The sequence below is a fragment of the Oenanthe melanoleuca genome, chromosome 13 (assembly GCF_029582105.1).
Source record: "Oenanthe melanoleuca isolate GR-GAL-2019-014 chromosome 13, OMel1.0, whole genome shotgun sequence".
Classification (NCBI taxonomy): Eukaryota; Metazoa; Chordata; class Aves; order Passeriformes; family Muscicapidae; genus Oenanthe; species Oenanthe melanoleuca.
This window is the reverse complement of record NC_079347.1, coordinates 4,079,842-4,102,146: the sequence shown is the minus strand read 5'-3', so window position 1 is coordinate 4,102,146 and position 22,305 is coordinate 4,079,842. Positions and strand designations below refer to the sequence as shown.

Sequence of the window (22,305 nt, the reverse complement as noted above, 5' to 3'; positions counted from 1 at the left end):
GTTATCTTTAGCTGCTCTGCTCCCACCTTCATTCATAACAGCCTCGGCACGGGCCTGACTCTTCGCCCTGCTGCTGGAGTGGCTGTCAGGTAACCCTGGCATCCCCTGCCACCACTCAGCCTCTCCTCTGCCTGTGCAAAGGGATGGGCTGCAAATCTTTCCTCATAGTGGGAAATGGAGCTGGGTTTTTTTTTCCAGGGTTCATTTTTCTGTGGTGACCGTAACTCTGAACTCTGCTTGCCTTTGCCTCTCCTCCCACGTTGCTCCTGTGCAGCAGGGCTGTGTCTTGCTCCCTGGAGCATCCCTGCTGGAAGTCCACACTGGTGCTGGGATTTTGCTTGATCAGTGGAGGAGGCAGTGCCTGAAGTTGACTATTGGGGATGGAGTATTTTCCACTTGTATTTCAGTGGGTGTTTTCGTAGGTTTCAAGCTGTGGTCCACCCTTCCCAGCATCTTTCATCTGCAGAGCTCACACAGTTCCTGGGAGGGTGCAGGGCTTTGAAAGGGCTTTGAGGATTCAAGGGCTCATCCCACTGCTTTGAGGCAGCATCTCCCACCGTTGCCAGGGAAAAGTCTATTTCTCCTATTCTTGAACTCGGCAGTCACCGAGTTCCTCAGGTTCCTGGGTTAATCTGTTCCTGCCTTTAATGAGCTGCCTCATTAAAGTGTTTTTCCCTAATAACCAACCCTCCGGGGTGGGTGATGTTCAGCTGCAGACAACTGGAGACCTGCAGGCTGCAAAGGGCTGTTCAGGCTGTGTGTGGGGTGAGCACCATCCCTCTTCTCCCACATGGTGCCAAAAAGGCTGTGAAGGGAGCAGCCCAAAGCACCCCAAACCTGCCTCTCCTGGGCTCCAGCAGATTTACTGCACCCACAAATTACAGGGCAGGCTGCACTGGGGTTGGCATCTGCCCTTGGGGTGCAGCAGACTGGGGATATTGGCACTAAGCCATGCTGCTGCAGAGTTTTCCTACAAAATGTTCTTACCCAGGGATGTGCAGCACTGGGGAGCCGAACGTGTGGGTGCACGCCTGCACCCCTTGGGCTGGGAGGCATCTGCCCAGCTCTAATGAAGGGCTTTGAGCTGCTTGCCTTGGTGCCTGGGAGCTGATCCGCCTGGTTTGGATAAATGGAAGTGGAAATCTCCCTCTTGGGGGCCTTTTCTGTGTGGAGGAGTGCACACATAGCTCGCAGCTGTGGCCTCCTGGGAGCATCCATGCTGCAGGCATCTGTCCCACCTGGTCCCCTTGTCCTGCAGCCATCTGTCCCACCTGGTCCCCCACCTCCTGGGCGAGCAGGGTGAAGGGTGGGAGGCCTTGCAGCAATGGCTACAAAGGAGCAGCTTCAGCAGAGCCTCTGGTGAAGCCTCACGGCTGCCACAGCCCTGATCCCCAGGCTGTGCTTTTTAGGGTGTCAATGATGCAAGGCAGGAAGGTGCCTGGTTCTGGGGCTGCTCCATTTATATTTAGCTGACCCAGTTGCTGAGCAGGGGCTGCTGGTCCCTGCTGGTGCTGCTCTTGGGGTGCTGTGAGTGATGCAGGAGCAGAATCCAGCTGGGAGCGCAGGGCTGGGCTGTGTCCTGCATCCCTGCATCCTGCACCCTGCATCTTTCATCCCTGTACCCTGCACCCTGTATTCTGCATCCCTGCATCCCTGCATCCTGCATCCGTGCTTCCCTGCATCCTGCACCCTGCATCCTTGTATCCTTGCATCCCTGCACCCTACATCCTGCATCCCTGCATCCTGTACCTTGCATCCCTGTACCCTGCACCCTGCATTCTGCATCCCTTCAGCCTGTATCCCTGCATCCTTCACCCTGCATCCCTGCACCTGCATCCCTGCACTCTGCACCCTGCCAGCCCCTCAGCTCCCCTCCCAGCCTCCCCCATCCACCAGCACCCCAGATCCCCCAGGGAAGGAGGAGCAGCTGGTGGCCCAGCAGAGGTGGAGAGGCAGCATTGCTGCCGGAGGGAGCAGCCTGGGGTTGTGCACAGGCTGAGGCAGGACCAGGCAGTGCTCCAGCCCCGTTCCTAGAGGATCCCATGGGGTTCATCCCATGGGGTTCTCCTGCCTCTCCAGCCCCAGCTCACCCCCCAGCACCCTGCTGCTGTCTGCGGTGGGTGCTGCCGGTGCCTGAGGGGCTTGAGGGAACTCCTGGAAAGCCTTGGGCTGCCAAAACACATCTTCTCAGTGCCAAGCACCTGCGAGGCAGCTGCCTCCCCAGGGCAGGAAGGAGATGAAAAGAAAATCTCTTTCAAAAGCAGGGTGGCCTCCTCCCCAGGATCAGGGCGTGTGGCCAGGATGCTTTCCCGAAAGGAGCCGCTAGCCCTGAGAAGGGCTGGAGGGGACATGGTGTTCCCATCCTGATGTCCCTGTCCCTGGCTGTTTCCAGGGCTGTTGTGGTTGGCACACCTGGAGAAAGGCGAGTCCCCAGGGCAGGTCAGAGCAAAGCACTTGCTGTGGAAAAGGAAATTAATTATGGGCACTTTGCTGCACTCCAAGTGACTGCAAAGGCTGATGTTTCTCCTGTTGGCCGATAAACTAATTGTAATGGCAAAACCTCAACAAAAGCCAGGCTCTTAAATGCCTTCTTAATTAATAATTCTCAATAATCACTTGACGTCAATGACCAATTAAAACTTTGGAGAAGGGAAGTTGTTGTTAAGTGCCCGATACCTTTGCTCCTCCAGTGGCTGCAGCTCTGATGAATCCTGCAGAAAAGCACCGGGAAGGCCAAGCCCGATGTTTTGAAAGGAAAACATTAAGCAGGAAAAACGTGAATATTCACGTGAGTGTCCGTAGGGACAAGAGGAGGGAAGCTGAGCAGTCACTTGGCTCTGCTGCTCCCTGCTGAGCAGCCAGCAAGGGATGGCAGTGCAGGCACCCTGAGGGGTGGCACCAGGGGTGTCTCTTTCCTGCCCCAGGGGCAGAACCAGTGGAAGGGAATCTTTTCAGGGAGTCCATATTCAAGGGGTCTTTCAGGTCCTGTCCCATGGTGAGTCACCTCCTTGATTTGTCATGTTTCTCCTTCTCTTCCTCCTCCTCCTTCCCACAGCCTGTGTGAGGTCAGCATCTCCCAGCTCAGCCCCGCCAGGCCTGAAAGCATCACCAGCTGGATTTTATTGGGTGGGAGTTGAGTGGTCCCCAATCCATTTACTGTGAAGTGGAGCCTCTGGAAAGCTGCCATTCATCTCCCTGCAGTGCAGTGCTGGGAGGGTTAATGTCCTCCTCCTCCTTCTTCTTCTTCTCCTCCTCTCAGCTTCACAGCCATCTTAAAACTGCTGGAGCCAGAGCTGTGCACTCCCTGCTCCCACTCCTTTTACAGTATGGGCTGGCCAGGGAGCCCGGCTGGCTCCTCCATCCATCCAGCTCTTTTCCTTCTTTGGATGTCCCCTGCTCTGGGGCACAGCCTCCCTCCCACGGGACCCATGCCCCTGGCCAGGGGTGATGGCCAGGGCCAGGGGCTGCCCTGGGCTGGGCTCTGCAGTGCCAGGGTGAGATTTTTGCCTGTGCTCCTCCAGGACAGTGCTGGGTGTCTGCCAAGGTGGATGCCAGCAGCTCCCGGGCAGCAGTGATGGCACTGAGTGAGCACTTTATAGCTGCAAATCCCTTGGTGGGTGTCAGGAAAATCCTCCCATGGGAAAGGTGGGAGAGGGTCACAGTTGGTAGCCAGAGGAGGGTGAGGAGTGTGACAGAAGAGGGAAGGAGCTGTGTGGCAGAGCATCCCATGGAAGATGGGCACAGAGCTCCTGCCAGCAGCACAGCAGCAGCCCTGGAGAGGGGAAAAAGCAATGGGGAGCCCTGCAGTGCAGGGAGCAGAGGCAGAGAGGGCAGAGCCTCAGGCTGTGCTCCCCTCTGAGCCCTTCCCCTGCCTGTCACCCCTGCAGCTGGGCTCAGGGGTCCCGGGGGTGTTGCTGGCGGCCGTGGGAGAGTTGCTGCAGCCTGTGCTGATGGCCAGGCACAGCCCCAGCCCTGTGTGTCAGGACAGCAGCAGCACGTGCTCCTGGCTCCCTACCCCAGGGTGGCCTCTTACCCAAATACCAGCCACTGCCCAAGGGTTTATGCCCCTCCTGGATGGGGGAAAGCAGGGGAAAGGCCTGTGGGGCCGAGGAGGGAGGCAGGAACAGAGGGTGTGTGTCCCTGTGTCCCCTCAGTGCTGCTTCAGCAGATGTCAGCACAGCGAGGAGGAGGAGATCACCCAGGGATCACATCTAGGGTTTTTGGGTTGCTGAAAATCTGTGCATAGGATGGTGCCTGGAAAGGCAATGAAGGGAGAAGGGGCAGCAGCCCCAAAAGGCTCAGGGAGGTGCTGTTGGTCACTGGCAGGAACAGCCTCTCTGCAGCCCCCATGGCAGTGGGGACACTCAAGGACCTGTCATTCCAGGTGGCTGTTTCATGAGCCTGTCCCTGTATGGGGACCGTGGGCTGTGACATCCCTCGTGTCCCTGGACATTGGCTGCCTCTGCAGCCACCAGGCTCAGCTCCAGCCAGGGGCTGGGATGCTCAGAGCAGGGACTGTCACCTCTGTCCCTGCTGGGGGGGTGCCCAGGGGGGCTGTCCCACCCTCCCAGTGCCTGGGTGTGAGAGGTGGGTGTGCAGCAGGGGTGCCAGGCAGGTTCCCAGTGCCCCCCTGAGCAGGTGGCACAGGCACAGTGCTGCCTCTGCTGCTGCCACCACTCCATCCCATTGTCCCAAGAAGCATTTGCTGTTGGTGGGATGAGGCAGCCCCAGCAGACCCCACAGCTTGGGAGACCCTTGAGAGCCGCCAGGAGCAGTGTGTGGGGTGCAGGGCTGGTGCTGCTGTGGGTCCTGCTGGGATGATCCGTGGTTTAACCCTCTCCTGGTGCTGCTGGGGTGGCTGTGGGGGGGAGCTGGGGGCTGTTTGCTGTGTCCAGGGCTGTGCTGGTGGGGCAGGGGGCTGGCAGAGCTGGCAGCAGGGCTCTGGCCACCCAGGGAGCTCGGTGTCCCAGTGTGACCCAGCCAGACCCCGGGAGGCAGGATGGATGCCTGGAGTTCCGTCCCGCTTGGCCCCGTCCCAGTGGGACTGGCTGCCAGCAGTGGGGGGATGGCTGCTGCCAGTCCCAGCAGGGCCACAGCCCAGCCTGGCTGCCTGGCCATGCAGGGGTCCCTCCTTTCCACCCCTTTCTGCCAGATGTGCAGAATGGAGGCAGCTGATGGAGGCAGCCAGGCCTCCTGCCAAAGGATGGTGGCTTTGCTGTGGCCAGAACACAGGGGTGGCTCCTCACCCAAACCAGCCACAGGGGCCAGTGCTCAGCCTGGCTGCACTTGCAGCCTCCCTGGCACCACAGGCAACTACTGCATCACTTGCCAAGCACCAGGGTCACACCAGGAATTATCTCAGAGGAAGGAGATGGAGACCTGGCACTCCATGGCACCCATGGCTCCCTGCCCCTCCTGCCTCTCTGCTCCATCTGTGGCTGGTTTGGTTGTGGAAGATCCCTGGATTTTGGTTGTGGGGAAGCCACAGGGAAGCCACCCAAGCCTGGGTACCACTCACCAGGAGCAGGGATTCCCACCCATGCCAGCACACCTAAACCTTTTTGGGATGCAGAGTGGGAGATTTAGCCTCAGTCTCATCTCTCAGGAGACACCCAGGAAAAAGGTTTGTGGATTATTTTGTGCTTTGCACCCTGTTTGTGCCTGTGTGAGCCTGTGGATGTGTCCAGGCAGTCCCAGCCATGGGTGAGGGGAGCATCATTGCAGCCCCTGGCTCCTCTCACACCAAAGCCAGCAGCTGCAGGATAATAAATGAGGAGTCTATATTTAGACACTGAGTCTGGAGCAGCGTCACGGCGTTGCCAGAGGGTTTTACCATTCACCACAGGCAGGTTTCCCTGCTCCTCCAGCTCCCTGCCACCTCTGCAGAAAAGCTCATCAAAGACATCCAGCTGGAAAAGCATCCTGAGCAGAAAAACTGATACCTGCACAAAATCTCAGTGCCTGCCGAGGGATGGGAGCTCAGAGCATTCCAGGGAGCCTTGGAAGGAGCTGGCTTGGGGCCCGTTTCCTTTGGCAAAGGCTTTATTTTGTTGCACAGAATTTTGTAGTAACGAAAACAGGGATGGAGCCATCCCTTGTGTCACCCTAGGCTGGTGTCAGCTGCTCTCCCAGCCAGCACAGCTCTCATCCCGTGAGCTGCTGATCCCTGTGGTCCCTAAACCCCCCCAGCAGCCTGGCTGCCTTGGCTGTGCCACTGCAGCTGCCAGGAGCAGCTGCTGCTGGGGAGGGACAGTTCCCTGCTGGGGCTGGGGCTGCCAGGACTCTGCTGGCTCAGTCAGAGGCAGTGCCTGGTAATCCCTGTTGAAATTCAAGGAGAGGCTGGAGCATTGTGCAAAGCCAGCCTGTGGCTTTCCTGCCATCCCAGAGTGCAAGGCTGGTGCTGCTTTGGGAATGAGATTTGCATGGAGATTCCTGGTGCTTGGCTCGGGGTTTTTTCCCGTGTTTTGCAATGTTGGAGGATGTTTGGAACAGATGCTGCCCACTTCTGGCTCCTTCTGGCCTGGGGAGAGTTTTTCCAGGAAAAGCCAAACCCTGAGCCATTACCATGAGGTGTGAGTGTGGCAATGGTAGCTGGTGACAGGAATGGTGACCAGCTCTGCCCAAGCCTTCCTTTGTGCCTCACAGCACCTCACAGCACTGCATCTTTTCTCCCACATCCTTCTTTTGCTTGGGTTCCTGCACCTCCCAGGGATGGGAGATGCCAGCCTGAGCACAGTGCTGGGTAAAACTCAGCAGCAATGGGGCAAAGAGCCCCTTCCCACTGCTGCACCCCAGGGCTGGCACAGCCCCAGATCTCTGCTCCCAGCTGGGCACAGTGGAAGCTGAGACTGCCCCTGCATCCCTGGAAGTGCCCAAGGCCAGGCTGGACACTGGGGCTTGGAGCAGCCTGGATATGGAAGGTGGCAGGGGGTGGTACAAGATCTTTAAGGTTCCTCCCAATCCAAACCATTCCGTGATTCTGTGCAGGAAAACCTCCCCTGTGCCTGCCCGTGGTGCCAGCTGTGCCTTGGCAGGACAGGGACACCTGGGGACACCCCAGGGACACCCCAGAGGCAGAGCTGGCTCACAGCTGAGCTGGGGACAGCAGCACAGGGTGCTGGGGTCAGTGAGCCCCTCGCCCACAGCAGGAGTGGCACGTTCAGCGTGGGGACAGAGGCACCCACAGAGCTTGGGCAGCTGCCCAGGGCACTGGCAGCCCTTTGGGAGGAGGAGGAGGAGGAGGAGGAGGAGGAGGAGGAGGAGGAGGAGGAGGAGGAGGAGGAGGAAGGCACCTGACTGCCAGGCAGGAGTCCAACTAGTTGAAACAGCTCCCGTTGTGGTTTGCATAACCAAGGCTGCTTGGGCAGCTCTGGGTACACACGGTGTCACCTGGTCAGGCTGGCAGGGAATGGGGGACAGGCTGAGGGGCTGCTGCCCTGGTGCCATGGCCACCGTGCCCTCTGTGTCCTGCTGTCACCCTGGGACATCCAGGGCTGGCTCTTCTCCTCCAGCTGCAGCCCCAGCAGTGTCCCCACGGTGCCACACCGAGCACAGCCCTGCTCTGCCGCCCTGCAGGACCCCCCAAGGTGACACTGGAGCCTCTGACAGGGACTCCTGGCCACCTTCCCACCTGGCAGCCCCTGGCACAGAGGCAGCAGAGAGGGATGGATCAGAGCAAGGCACAGGGCTGGAAACTGGAGCTGCTCACATGGCTGGGGAGCTGCTGCCAGCACTGGGGCCATGCACAGTGCATGAAGGTGGCACAGCAAGGCAGGGCTGAGGAGCCTTAGCCCCTGCCAGCCCTGCCTGGGGTTCCAGACCACTGGGATGTGGCACTGCCAGGGTACAGGTGGCTTCCCCTGCAGCAGAAGCACCCCTGGCTCTGCTGCTCCCAACCCAGAGGTGGCTGCTGGGTCAGAGCAGTTCTGGCAGAGCTCAGGGCTGCATTTCAGGCCAGCCTGCCCTGGGGTCTCTGTTGATCACTGGATTTGCTGGGGTCACAAAGAGGGGGGACAAAGCCTGGGGACAGGCAGGCTCAGGGCAGGGTGGTGAGGGAGCCAGCCCAGCACATGCAGCACTTCAAGGATCTGATTTAGTGCAAGAGCACATGCTTGGGGCTTCACCCCAACTGGTTTGGGTGGAGCAGAAGGGCCCCCAACTGGTTTGGGAGGAGGAGAGGGGCCCCAGCCCTCAGCTGGGAGCGGCCAGACCCCTCCTCTCATGTTGGAGCCTGCCTGGGGTTTTGGGGAGGGAAAGGTGTGGTCCCTCACAGGAGAGAATTTGAAACAGAACAAAGCTTTCTGCATGTGGGTTTGCATGTGCCTCTGAAAGAGCTCCTTGCCCTCGTAGGGATTTTTCTATCTGGAGATCTTGGAATAGTTTCTTTCCAGGGTGAGTCAGTTGTTTGCAGTGTAGGAAGCCTGAGGAAAGCAGGTTGGCAGCACCAGCTCCAGGCTGTGGCTCCTGGAAATGCTTCCTGCAGGGCCAAAAAGCAGTGACAGAGCCCAGCCCTGGGGGCAGGTGGCCTGGCTGGGACACCTGACCATGGCTGGGTGTGGTCCCGGACACAGCAGAGCCTCTGCAGCCCCAGGAAATCCCCAGAGCAAACAGGCTGTGCTGCTGGAAGTGCCTGCCCAGCCTGCCCTGAGCTGCTGCTCAGGGTTCCCAGCTCCAGCTCCCCCCTGTGAGCGTGTCCTGCATCCTCAGACCTGCTGGGACCTGCTCTGCTCTCGGTTTCCCCACACAGCTGGAGTGGTGTCAGTACTGATCATCACTTTATCCCTGATGGAAAATCCCCACTGTCAGCATTCCCCTTCCCCAGCAGCTTTCTGGGCATTGTGGTGATGGAGCAGAGGTGACCACACTGGGTGGTGACAGTCCCCTCGGGCCAGGACACCTCCAGGGGCTGTGCAGAAAATGGGCAATCGTTTATTTGGGTGTAGGGGAATGGGGGAGGAGAGAGAGCCCCTGATTCAGGAGGAGGAGTGGGGGGGACCCAGCTCTTGCTGTCCCCAGGTGATGGGGACAGGGAGGTGCAGGGTGCCAGGGGTTGGCATGGGCAGTGCTGCCAGAGCTGGGGCTTCCACCTGCCCTGGAATATGGGCAGGGACACGCCTGGATGGGCTGGGCAGGAGGGCAAGGACAGATCTGAAAGGTTTTGCCCTGACACAAGGGTTTGCATTCTCTGAAACCTCGTGCATGCAGCTGAAAATTTCATTTTCACATGAGAGCTGGGCTCCCACAGCCCCCCTGACACAGGGGCCAGCACAGCCCGTGTCCAGCTGGAGAAGGGCTCCTGGAGCACCACAGGGAGGGTTTGGTGGTGGCCCAGCAGGGCAGAGCCATCCCTGCAATGTGCTGGGGCTGGACTGGCCGCCAGGTCAGGCTAAATGCAGGAAGATCCTCCTTGTGCCTTCTTAACCCCAGCTTGAACCTTGCCTGTCTCCTGCCTTGCCTGATTAGCACTAAGAGGCTGCTGGTGGCACGAGCAGCAGCAGAGCTGGGCAGGAGCTGTGCTTCACCCCTGCAGCAGGGACTGGCAGTGCTCCCAGCATCCAGCTCGTCCAGGCAGCCCCTGCTCCTCAGCACAGCATCAGCCAGGTGTGAAAAGGCACCTGTGGCTCAGAGCATCCTGCAGGGGGTGGTGACAGAGCTGGCAGGGAGGTGACACCAAGCTGGGGTGGCTGGCAGGCAGCAGGTTCTCTCCACCTGCTTGTCAGGTGTAAAAGGACAGGATTCAGGCAGGGATTGGGCTGGGTGTGACCTCAGCTCCCCTGTCACACAGGATGACACCTGGAGTGCCAGAATGTGCACAGGACTTTAAATGTAGTTGTTTGTGACTCCTTTTCATGGTGCCTTATTTCAAATATTGAGAATCTGCTGATATTTCTGTTCAGTTAAATTCTGTTCTCTATGTGATGATGCAAGTTACTTGTGGGTAATTAGTTGAAACTAAAATGTAGATTAGAATAAGTTGACACAGGAAGAATTTATTTCATTTCAAAGAAAGGGAAAAAACACCTCTGAACCAAAAGCATTGTTTTTAAGGAGCTTCAGCAGACAAGAAAAATATTAATTGGAAAAAAAAGATGGCTACAAATTGGAGAGCCAAGGAAAAGGAGTAAAAATCAAAATGCACTAGTTTTCCTTCATTCCTCAAAGGAATTCCAGCCCTTGCTGAGCTGGGCAGAGCCAGGCTGAAGGAATTCAGGGATTCCCAGGAAAACCAAGGGGAGCTTTGGCTGAGAGGGGTGAGGAGCTGCCAGTGCCCATGGAGCTGAGCTGGGGCTGGCTGTGCCAGGCTGTGCCAGGGGAGGATGTTTGCAGTGTCCTCTGGACAGAAAGGGCATCGTGCAGCCCTCTGAGCTGGGCACCAAACCTGCCCAGGGAGAGAGCAGGGACAGGGACAGGGCTGCTGCTCCTCACTGGTGTCCCTGTACCCACATCAGTCATGTGGGACATCAGAAGAGGAAGGTCTGAAAATAATCACCCCCTCATGTTTTCCTTACCAAAGGAGGGAGTTGCCATGGAGGGGAATTCTGGTGACCAGCAGAGCTGGCTAACAGTCAGCTCCTCAGTGAGTCAGGGCTTGTCCCCTGTGCTGGCCCAGCCTGGGCTGCCAGCCTGGCTCCTGGGGCTTGTCTGGAGCCACTGCCACCTCCAGGGCTGTGTCAGTGGGAGCAATCCCAAGAATTTCAGTGTCTCCATGCTCTGCTGGCCTCGACCACAGTCCCCACTGCTCCCAGTCCCGCTGGGCATCCTCTCAGGGTTCCAGGCTTTGTGTCCTTGTCCCACACAGGCTGTGCTGGGAAGGAGCTGAGGAGGTGCTGGGGGAGCCCTGCCTGCTGCTGCTCCTTCCCTGCCTGTCCCCATGGCCAGGGCTCACATGGCAGGGCTGAGAGCTCAGAGCTGTGGGGACATTTCAGTCCCCACTGGGCTGTGTGCCCGGCTCAGCACGTGCCAGCTGCTGCCCGTTGCTCCTGCCTCTGCTTTGGGGGAGATAACAAGGAATTTCTTAGAAAAGCCCACAGGGGTCTGTGCCCTGCCTGGCTATTGCCATCAGGAGGTGACAGGGAGCTGGTGACAGGGCTGGCAGCAGGCACTGGTGCATGAGTGTTTGGGGGTGCTGGGTGCTGTTTGCCAGGCTGGTGCTGCTGTTTGTCCCCAGGGCTGCAGGATGTCACCCTTGGGCAGGCACAGTTCTGAGGGTGCCAGGTGTGCTGGCACTGCCTGGGCAGCCCTGGCAGAGCACAGGGACACAGCACAGGCAGACAGGGCTGTTTCCATGAGGTGGTGTTGAGAGAGGAGGTGGCTCCTTGGGAACAGCCTGTTCCTGCTGTGTCTGCTCCTTGCACTGGCACAGCCACCCCTGCCCTTGCCCTGTGCCTGGCAGCACTGGGGGGGGTTTAGGGTCTGGGGGGGGCTCCCTGCTGGTCCTGGAGCTCAGGCAGAGCCAAAGTGGACTCTGTAATTTGGAGTCTGAATAAATGAGCTGAGTGAAGTGTGAACATGCAGCTCTGTAACCTGTGATACACTTTGCTGCTGCCCTTCTTCCTAAACCCGACACACCTTTGTTTGAAGTATTCCAGCAGAATGTTGTTTATCCAGGGCATTATTACCAGTATCTCAGGCTCCTTTTTTCTAACCTGTGACTCAAGGACAGCTTAGTGCAATTTCTTCCATCTTTCCTCCATATCAAAGTTATCCTGGCAAGTTCATGTTTATTGTTTGCGGTTAATGTTTAATATTTCCCATTACTGGCATCTCATGGTTGATCTTAATTACACCCTTCCAATGTAAGACAAAAGTCAGCGAGTGAGATTGTGCTTAGGCTGGGGCTGGGGCTCAGAGCCTGGCACTGGGCACCTCTTTTCCCACTCAGCACCCTCTTTTCCCAGTCAGCACATCTCACTCTGTGTTGGGAGGGCAGCTGCTCCACGTGTGCCACAGAATCACAGAATTGAAAAAATTCCACAGGTTGGAAAAGACTTCTAAGGTCATCATGTCTGACCTTTGTGTCCAACCTCTGAGCCCAGGCTGTGCTGGCACAGCGTGCCCAGCTGGGGCCTGGCAGCTCCCACGTGCTGCACCCAGAGGGACCAGCAGGACTTGGTTTGGAGTAGCTCAGGAGGAAGAAAGAGCTGCTGTTTGCTTAGTCCTGGCTTTAAATGAGGTTTTGCCTCTTGCTGGCTGGGCTGAATCATTAAAACGGATTAGCAGAAAGTTAAAAAAAGTAATTAAAAATTAACAGGGGGCAGAGGGCAAAATGCCTGGCAGGACAGCGAGGTGTCTCATGTTCTGTGCAGCCTGGGAGGCTCCTGTGTGCCTTTCCCCAGGCTGGGGAGGGGGTGAGGGACCTGCCTGTGCTCACTGTGAGTGCAGGCTGGGTCCCCTCACCTCCAGGGACCCCTCACCCTTCACTGTGGAGCTCTCAGCTATAAATATTGGGGTGTCAGGGGGGGACAGGGCCAAGGCACAACCCGACACCAGCTCTCCCTCATTCACAGTGACATTTTGTCAAATGCCACTGGGAGGGGGGTTGCTTATCTGCTGGCACACACCTCAGTGACCTTCACAGCTCTGGCCAGGTGCCTCTTTGCTGTATTTACACTTATTTATAGCTCTCTCCTCCATTCCCACCTCTGCTCTCCTCCCCAGTGCTGGAGCCAGGCTGCCCACCCCACACATGCTGCATCCCTCTGGGCTGGGGTGGAGCTGCTGCATCCCTGGGATGAGCAGGGGCTGGCAGCACCTGGCCTGGTGCTGATGGCCTGGCCCCATGGGGACTGTGTCCCCTGGCTGGGAGCTGTGGGGACAGCAGGTGCACCCTTGGGTTCAGTTCCAGTGTGGGGACAGCAGGGTGCACCCCTGGGTTCAGTCCCAGGGTGGGTCATGCCCCCAAAACCTCCTCACTGTGCTTCTGGGGCAGCTCAGGAAGGTGCTGGGGGTCTGCAGGCACCCAGCCCTGCCTGCCCAAAAGATGGGAGTGACTGTGCCCAGTGCTGCACCAGCCCAGTGCCACACTGGCCAGCCCAGTGCCACAACAGCCAGTGTCACACCAGCCAGTTCATTGTCACACCAGCCAGTTCAGTGTCACACCAGCCAGTGTCACACCAGCCAGTTCAGTGTCACACCAGCCCAGTGCCACACCAGCCAGTGTCACATCAACCAGCCAGTGTCACATCAACCAGCCAGTGTCACATCAACCAGCCAGTGTCACAGCAGCCAGTTCAGTGCAGCACCAGCCAGTTCAGTGTCACACCAGCCAGTTCAGTGTCACACCAGCCAGTTTAGTGTCACACCAGCCAGTTCAGTGTCACACCAGCCAGTTCAGTGCAGCATCAGCCAGTTCAGTGTCACACCAGCCCAGTGCCACCATCCCATGGAGCAGCCCTGCAGTTCCTGTCTCCTGTCTCCCTGTAATCCCTGTTTGGAGCAGTCTGTGATTATGGATTTCCCTGATAAGCCCAGAGCACTCTCTGCAAAACCCCTGCACAAGGATTTTCTCTCCTTTTTCAAGTCAGGCCCAGGTGAGGGTGAGGAGGGAGAATTTCCCCTTGGGGCTGAGGGAGGGAGCTGCACTTGGCCTTTCTCACCTTCTGCTGCTGCTTTGGTCGCAGCCTGAGCGCCCCTGGCTAATTTGGGGCAGTGTCTGCAGCACGTGTGATGTATATTTATCCCTTAATGCTGTGCAGGGAGGAGCTGAGTCACCATTTGCTGCCCAGCAAGAGTGGGTGCCTGTTCCTGCCTGCTTCCTTTGGCCCCTCCGTGGTGCTGCCTCCTTCCTTCCCCTTTCCCAAGGCGGCACCTGAGTGCCAGGGCATTGCAGGGCTGTCACACAGGCCATGCAGAGCTCCTGCAAGGTGCTGCCCGTGGCCAGTGACTCTTCAGAGGTTGCCACTGTGCAGCTGACTAAGCACGAGCCCTGCCTGTGCCATCACCCCGTGTGCCCACAGCCCACGCCAAAATACTTGGCCATGACTTCAAGGGCTTGGACCCAGGGCTTCTGCAGATAAGGGTAATTTCTAGCAGTGCTGCTGTTGGAGTGAGACAGAGGAGAGCACCTGCAGGTCTCTGTCACGGTCACTGAGCTGTCCCCAGCTCCCTGAGCCAGTTAAGCAGAGCAGACAATGAGCTGAGCCCTTGCTTGCCCTGGTTCAGGTTGCCATTCCCTGGCAGCAGGGCTCTCCCTGGGCTGGTGCATACAGCCTGACCCCAGCCAGCCTCTCCAGTCCTGCTGACTGCAGGGCTTTCGTTTGGGGAGCCCAAGTTGACCCTGGAAAAGAGGAAAACATTTCCTGTCTCGTTAATCCAGTGTTTGAATTAGAATTGGGCTCGGGGAGGAGTCTCGTGTCTCTTCAGAGATAAGACCTCACATGCCAGAGTTCACACTGCTCCAAACCAGAAGAGCTGAAAGGGACACGTCCCACCTGCTGTCCTCAGGGTGTCAGGAGCCAGCTCTGAGCTGGGACACCCTTGGATGTGGCTCCAGCCCAGGACAGGTGCCAGAGCGTCTGGTGACACCAGAGGCAGTGGCCTGCATTGCACACCCTCACAGTGGGCAGGAGATGGATCCTAACCCCTGTGCCAGCTCCTCGTGCTGCCTCCCTGTGCCACTGCCCTGGGAGGGACACACTGGGGACATTGCAAAGGGAAGGGAGTGGCAGCACCAGAGCATCCAGGAGCTGTTCCAGAGCCAGGAGACAAAGGGATGCTGAGCAGGGAGCACCAGGAGCTCTCCTCCCTGGGGCAGGGATTCATCAGGCACTGCCAGCAGCTCTCTGGTCGCTGCAGCACACCCAGGCCAGGTGTCTGGGCTGGAGGATGCCTCCGAATTTCTGAGCATGTCTCCATGGGTGTTTGCTGGCTGCACACCAAGAACCCATGGCTGATCTTCCTACAAAGTCCCGAGTAAAATTAGAACAAAAGTTCACTCCTCTCCCAAGGCAGCAGGAAGTGCAAAGGGTGGGAAAAGGGACAGTCAGAGCAGATGAGGTCCTGTGCCCACAGGCAGCCTCCCCATGGCTGCTGCCACCCCTGAGCCTGTGGCCAGCCCGGGGGGGCTCTCTGCTCTCAGTGCTGCTCAGGTGATGGGTTCTGAGCTGGGGGTGGTGATTTCCCTCTGCAGCCCCAGGTCCTTGGTGGCTGGGCTGGGTAAATGACCCTGCCTGGCAGAGGGGACTGGTTGGGCTCTGGGTGACCCCACCAAGCAAAGGCTGTCCCCATGTTTTCCAAGGAGGAGGAGCTGAGTTTTGGGCATTCCCAAGCTGTGGTAGGCAGGAAGCTGGGAGCATCCCCAGCGTGGCAGTGACTGGTCAGTCCTGCCCTGGAGTGCCCAGTGAGGGCAGCTCAGCAACACTGGGTTGCAGGAGTTTATTTTTACCCAGCCCTGTTGCCAACGGGGACATGTCACATCTGTGGAGTTGATCAAAAGACATCCCGAGCACTGGTGTCAGCTGCTCCTTGTGATCTCAGCACCAGGATCTTTTCCCTTGTGGCATATCAAAAGGAGCAGGAGAATTTGGCTGCTCTGCTATTTTTAATTGCACGCACACACGCACACACAGACACACGTATATCTGTGTATGTATGGCTTGGCTAAAAATAAAAGCCTTTGCCTGTGTTCCCATGGGAAGATTTGGGGAGAAGGGGGAGACAAAGTTGTCACAAGACTTTTTCTGGAGCAGGGGCAGGAAGGCAGGGACAAGCTACAGCAGGTAAGGGACACATCTGAAAGGCCAAAGGACACAAAGGTGCCAGAGCTGCCCCTGAGCAGAGGGGACAGAACAAGGGGAGAGGCAGCATCTGTGTCCCCCAGAGCTGGCAGTGGGGACTCCTGACACCTGGAACAAAGGTTTTTGCAAGGCAGGTTAGAAAATCCCCATCCCTGGGGGCCAGTGAGGAGTAGCAGCTCCCAGAGCCACTCAGGGGTGCCTGATGCACTTTGTGCACCACACTTCTGGTATGTACCTGGTACACAGGGATGTACCTGTACCTGATATCCCTCCAGCTACAAAGGGAAGGGAGGGTGCTGGGAGAGCATCTCCCAGAGTGGGGGCAGCTCCCAGAGCTTTGGGGCAGCAGCAGCAGCTCCCTGCATCCCACTGCAGCCCCTGGACGTGGCACTGGCCATAAAACCACCTGCCCTGCCCTTGCTGTGCCCTCCAAGGTGCTCTCCCTGTTCTCCACCTCCCCTGGGGTGGGAAGCAGGTGAGGAATGCAGAATGGGAGTGAGAGTGTGCTCAGGGGTGTCCTTTGGAGTGTCCTGAGCGTGGTGGGGAGCGTGGCAGACAGGCTCCTCAGCCTGGGGAGCACAGTCAGTAATCCCAGATTATCCCAATTGGAAAAACAAAAAAAAAAAAAGAGAAGAGAGAAAAGCTTTTCTTCTCTATTCCTGCAGCTGGGTTTGAAATCCCTCTGAGTGAGGGAGGAGACCCCTCCAGGGTGCTTCAGGAGGAGGGGCCCCCACGCTCCCCTGCAGCCTCTCTCACATGCTCACATGTTTGCCTGCTCCAAAATCCATTTGCTCTGTAAATAAACTTGCTTCCCTCAGTGCCAGAAAACTCCCCTTGGGCAGCCAATGCTGGGAGGAGTTGCAGCAGACCTTTCCCCTTGTGTTTTAACCTGGGCACCAAGGCAAAGCCAGGCATGGTCCAGATGGGTGCTGGTGCCAGCCCTGGCTCCCTTGGGTGCTGGGTGCTGCCCTGGGGATTCGTGGCTGGAAGCCAGGCCCAAGTGGGGCAGGTGCCAGCTCCTTTCTGTGGTTAAATGGAGATTTTAACTCTGTTCATGCAGCTCACATTGTGCTGTGTGCTCTCAGACATCCATTCATTTCCATGCTGTTCTTCTCACCCTGCAGGAGCAGGGTTTGGGGTGCCTTGGCATGGTTTTGGGATGTGCAGCTTCCCCATAGTGGTTCAGGGCTCTGTGGTGGGGACAGGGTGAGCTCCAGGTGTGCTCACCTGTGTGCTGCTGTGCCAGGTGTCTTGTGCTGACCCCACCTGCATGACCTGGGTGGCACTTTTAGGGCACCAAGGGCAGGAATTGCCCTAAGAGCAGTTAGCTGGCTGTGCTGTGCCCTGGCCATCTGCTGACTGGGACAGACCCGGCTCCTCCCGTGCAGGTGCTGCTGTGCCAACCTCTGCCACAGCTGGGACAGCAGAGGGGCTTTGGTGCCAGCTGTGGGGCTGCTCACAGTGCCCAGTGCCAGGCTGTGCAGACCTGTGGGTGGAAAGGTGCCCAGCACACCCTGCCAGTGCCATTCCCTGCTCCTGGGGTGGAAGAGGGGCTGGGGGCACGGGGTGGGAGCTCTGGCTGTCCCCATGGGGGCTGCTGCTGTCTGTGCTGCCTGCAGCTGGGGCTCAGCCCGCTCCTCTCTCTCCTGTGTGCAGTATGAGGTGTCTGGCGAGGAGCACCTCTACTCTGACTTCCCTGAGATCGATCTGTCCCAGCTGGACGCCGGGGACCTGGACTCTGCTGGCTGCTTCAGCGAGCTGCACTGGGCTGGGGAGCGCTCGGAGACCGACTCCAGCCAGTACAGCACCGACGACTCCGAGCTCTTCCAGGTACCCCAGGCTGGAGGCAGGGGGAGAAGGAGGGTGGGTGGGAGGAGGGAACACACACACAACTATTAATATCTCCTCCCCAGCTGATTACTGCTCCATTAATTTGTGCACCGGCTCTAAATGGGGCAGGTGGAGTAGGGCTGATGAGGAGGAGGAGGAGGCTGAGCCAGCTCTGCTGTGCTGGATTATTCACTGGGAATTGCAGCTGGGGTGCAGCATGTCCTGTTCCATTCCCAGAGTGCCAGGGTGGCACTGGGAAAATTCCCTTCCCAGGAGGACAAAGCAGCCCCCTTGCTCTGTTTTCCCAGCCCTGGCAGCCCCCTGTGTGTGGGGTGGGGTCCCTTTGGCAGAGAGGCTGGTTCCCCTCCTCATCTCTGGGCTGGGGCAGGGGATGCTCCATGTCCCTCTGCTCCTGTCTGTGTTTCATCTCCTGGAGCTGTGAACACAGGGCAGGGCTATGGGCAGGGAGCAGGGGGATGCAGAGGGGACCAGGCACAGAGCATCCCCCTCTCCCTGCCCTGGATGTGCCTGTCCTTGGGGCTGGGGTCTCTGTGCCCCCCTGAGCAGCACCCAGGCCTTTTTCCCCTTGCACAAGGAGGTTGTGAGCCACTGGTACCAGCTAATCACCAACCCTGGGTTACATTCTGGGAGGAGAAGGATTTCTATTTAAACAAGATTAAAAAAAAAGCCTCAATATTTTCCAACCTGCCCATAATAACAACCCTCTGGCTTTTATGCTGGGCTGATGCTGTGCTTGAAAATGGTCCAGTCCAGCTGAGGGACCTTCATCACGAGATGCATATTTTCCGTGAACTTCCTGGGGAAAAGATAAACAGAAAAGAAATGCAAAAGCCAGGCTGATGAGGAGCAGTGGAGTATGATGAAATGTATCCCACTGAACTTGTGTGCACAGCAATCTTGTGCCAGTAACAGGAGGAAAAGAAACTGAGCCAAAAATGGAGCATCCTGCTGCCTTTCCCTGGAGCCTGCTCTAGTAACTGTGAGCAAGGTTAGGGCATGGAACAAAAGATGTTTAATTTCCAAACAAGAGGAGAGAAGCACAGGAGGCTGTGTGCAGGCAGCAGTCCTGCCTGTGAGCCTGACTTTACCCCCGTGCTAATTTTATCACTGATGGTAGCCTGCTTCTCTTTGGACATGGTTTACATTCAGATTATGATGGAGGAGGACCAAAAAGAAGGAACTCCTGGCTCACTCTAGCCATTCCTCAGCTCCTGCATCCTCTTCTGGGCTTCAGCACTGTATTGCCAGACTGGAAGGGAATTTGTGGGGCTGTGTGGGACTGGGAGGGCTGGAGGTGCAGCAGCAAAGCCAAAGCCCAGGTGAAAGGAGGGACCCAAGTGAGGTTGGAGCAGTGGGCAGGGAGGAGGCAGGAGCAGCCCCTGGCCCTGCCTGGTCCAGAGGGACATGAGCCTGGCACTGCAGCTCCCCTGACCCAGTTTTTGGATGAGCAGCATGATCTGGGGATGCTGATGGGAGATTTGGGAGCGACTGGGCAGGGTCTCTCACAGAGCACTGGGTGCACCAGGTCTAAGTGAGGGCTGAGAGCCCCTGAGGAGCTGGAGGTGCCTGTGTTTGGGGGCATTTAGTGAACCCAGACCTCACAGTGGTTGTTGTCACAAGCTGTGGCATCTGGCCAGTGGTGCAGCCCGGGCAGAGCTTCCCCTGTGCCCTCCTGGGAGGCTGTGCCCTCTTCTCCACTGGGCTGAGCTCACAACTCTTGCAGCCCAGAGTCAGGAGGATTTGGGCCAAGAGCTTTTTCCTCACAGATCCTCTATCTGCTGCTGTTTGCCTCACAGTGGGGTGGAGGGAGAGAAGATGCTCTGATTCATTCTTTCCCTGCTGGGGTGCAGGTGAACAGACTGACATTGTTTCTGGGTCTCTCCTCATCCCATCCTCGTGCTGTGCTGGGGAAAAGCTCTCACAGTGGGCTCAGTGGGAGGTGTGGGAGCTGGTCCCTGTCCCCTCTGCAGCATCCTGGGGACCCTCTGCCCAGACTAACACCCCCTTTCTTCTCTGCCTGCTCCTTCCAGATAATAGACAGCGAGAACGAAGCGCTGCTGGCAGCCCTGACCGAGACTTTGGATGATATACAGGGAGATGACATGGGCCTGGCTGCCTTCCCAACTATGGAAGAGGGGGACACGCTCAACCCTGCCACCACCTCACCTGCCCCCTCCCCCAAACCCACCGCCCCGGTCTCGGGGGGGCCGCCCCCGGCCCCCGAGTGTGATGAGCTGTCTCTAGTAAGAACCCACTTCCTACTGTTTAAGGTGGATTTGGATGAGCCCCAGATAAGCCGGCTGCATGGGTATGATAGGAAGCCAAGGTCTGAATTTTTTCATTCTAGGCTTAAAACTCTCTTTTAACCGTCAATACCAAAGCATATACTTGTATTGTATACGTATACATGTTCTGCATCATTGCTGTCACCTCCATCACCATCCTCACCAGGGGACCAGCTGTGTGTATACAAATCTATCAGTGCACGGGGTGGGGGTGGCTGCCAGAGGGCTGGGGGCTGCTTTGGCACACCCACACCTGCTTTTAATCCCCTCTGCAGGTGTGGGGCTGCCCGGGGCTCTCCCTGGCTCATCCCAGCCCCGTGCCCACGGGCAGTGGTGGCTGTTCCCCCTGCTGTCACAAGAGGGGCTTGCCTGAGTGTCAGCCCCTGCCCTTCAGTGGGAGGGTTTCACCCTCCCTGTGCCTTCCACCAAAGCCCCTCAGGGGCTGTGTGGCTTCCAGTCCCTCCAGATTTGGTGGCTGGAGCATCCCTCTTGATTCCCTGCAATATTGAGGCTCCAGCCCTGCTCCCCTTCCTGGCCAGGATGAACTGGGAGCATTTCCTGGGAGGTTCCCTGGGATGGGACACCCAACCTGCTCCCTCCTGCTGCTCACAGTCACCCCCTAGAGCCCCCAGCCCGGTCCCGGGGGTGTCCCCACATTCCCAGCGAAGGGGAGGAGTGACATCCAGTGGTGACAGCGTGCATCTCCACCGCCCACGCCCCGCCAGGGGTATATATCACACATGACCTGTATGTGTATATATAGGATGTATACGTTGCAGGGGCGGGGGGGAAAGGGTGCTGGGCGCTTCCACCAACAGGAGCCTCACTCCTAAAGCTGAGGGGGCATTTCCTGGCAGACCCTGACCCGGGCACCCCTTTTCTGTCAGTCCCTGTGCCCTGGGCAGAGGGGAGCCCCAGGTCTGTCTCCTGCAGCCCCCGGTGCCTACGCAGTCGTCTTGCTGTTGAGCTGTTGTTAGCGCCACTTGGGCACAATCTCAAATGTTGCTGCTGGGTGTGGGCTCTGGGTTGGTTTGTTGTTTTTTGTCCCCTCCTCCCCCTGATCAAAATCGGGGTTGAGTAGAAGGGGAATGTTGTGCTGAGCCTGCCATCAGACCCTGCCTGTCAGAAGTGGTGGCACTGAGGGTGAGCTGGGGAAAACCCAGCGCCCAGGGGCTTGACACAGTGCTGGGGGAGATCCTCCACAGATCCACAGGGATTTGCATCTGCACAGTGCCTTGAAAGCTCCTTAATGAGTCGAGGCCCTCTCTGGATGTTTTGGCTAAATGAGCCTCCCTTGGGGACTCCAGCGAGCTGTCCAAACCCATCACTCACACCAGAGTAAAGCCTCTGTCACCTCAGGCAGAGCTGATGGAGTGAGAGGCTGGGATGCCACGGCAGCTCCTGTGTGTGTGACACCAGTGGGGCTGTCCCTGGGAAGTAAATTCCCTCCTGTCCTCACTGCCCCAACCTGCCTGGGGGTCCCTGTGCTGAATGCTGTGGGCACAGCCAGCCACCTGCCCCACATCCACGAGGAGATGGGAAACGCAAACCCTAAAAACCCTCCCTGCCTGATTTTTTTTTTGTTTTTGCCCCATTTTTGGGTGGGATGCTCACACATGTGGCCCCTCCCTGGGCGTTTTCTGCTGCCCTCACTGTGATGCCGACTCCTTTTCTTGCCCCTTTGTCTTTGCAGCTGAAGAAGCTGCTCCTGTCTCCATCACCTCCGAGCTGTGAGGTTCAGCGGGACGGGAGCGCCCGGCGCCCGGGGACCCCAAAATCCCGTCCTGCACGGCCCTGCACTAAGGTACTTCCTTGTAGCACTGGGTCTGATGCACCTACTACAATTATTTCCTCATTTCTTGCTGTGAGATAGGATTTGGGGGAAGGTAAAGTAGGTTGGAACTTTGGAGGGTGTAAAGAAAGCTTTATTAACAGAATTAAAGGATAAATAGTAAGAAAATCAGAATAAACTTTTAGAGCCCTTCTCTTCCTTCTACACACCTATTTTCTTTTTTACTGACAATGTAAAGAGACAAAACTTGGGCTTTTCAGTCAGTTTACTTCCTCTACAATAGTCTTTTTTCAGTTCTCTTAGGGAGAGGAGTCTTTCTTGCCATGCTATGGAGACTTCTCTATAAGAAATAGTTCTTTTGTGGCTTTAGTGTCACTGCAAATCACGCTCTTAGCAGCTTCTCTTAGAAAACCACTTCCTTGTCTGGCTCCTTCCCTCTTCACCAAAAATCAAATAATGCAAAAGTTCCTGGAGCCCATGCAGCACCCACCTCCTGGGAGCTGTCCCAAAGGTGATGTTGGACTGGATGCTGGGGACAGGCAGGGACTGTCACCAGCAGTGCTCCCATCCCTGTCTGTTGCAGTCTGGGCTTTGCAAAACTTTTAGACTTTGTGCTGTGCTAAGCAGCACCTTGATCTCACTT

General features: G+C 57.5%; 1 protein-coding gene across 1 annotated transcript in view; it reads left to right on the top strand.

Annotated features, from left to right (window-relative positions):
• PPARGC1B (PPARG coactivator 1 beta) overlaps window positions 1-22,305 on the top strand; it is a 41,066-nt gene that overhangs the window by 11,422 nt on the left and 7,339 nt on the right. Inside the window, exons 2-4 of the mRNA XM_056502345.1 lie at window positions 17,391-17,564; window positions 19,616-19,828; window positions 21,564-21,674. Of these exons, the coding sequence (XP_056358320.1) occupies window positions 17,391-17,564; window positions 19,616-19,828; window positions 21,564-21,674 (498 nt within the window). The remainder of the gene's footprint in view (window positions 1-17,390; window positions 17,565-19,615; window positions 19,829-21,563; window positions 21,675-22,305) is intronic.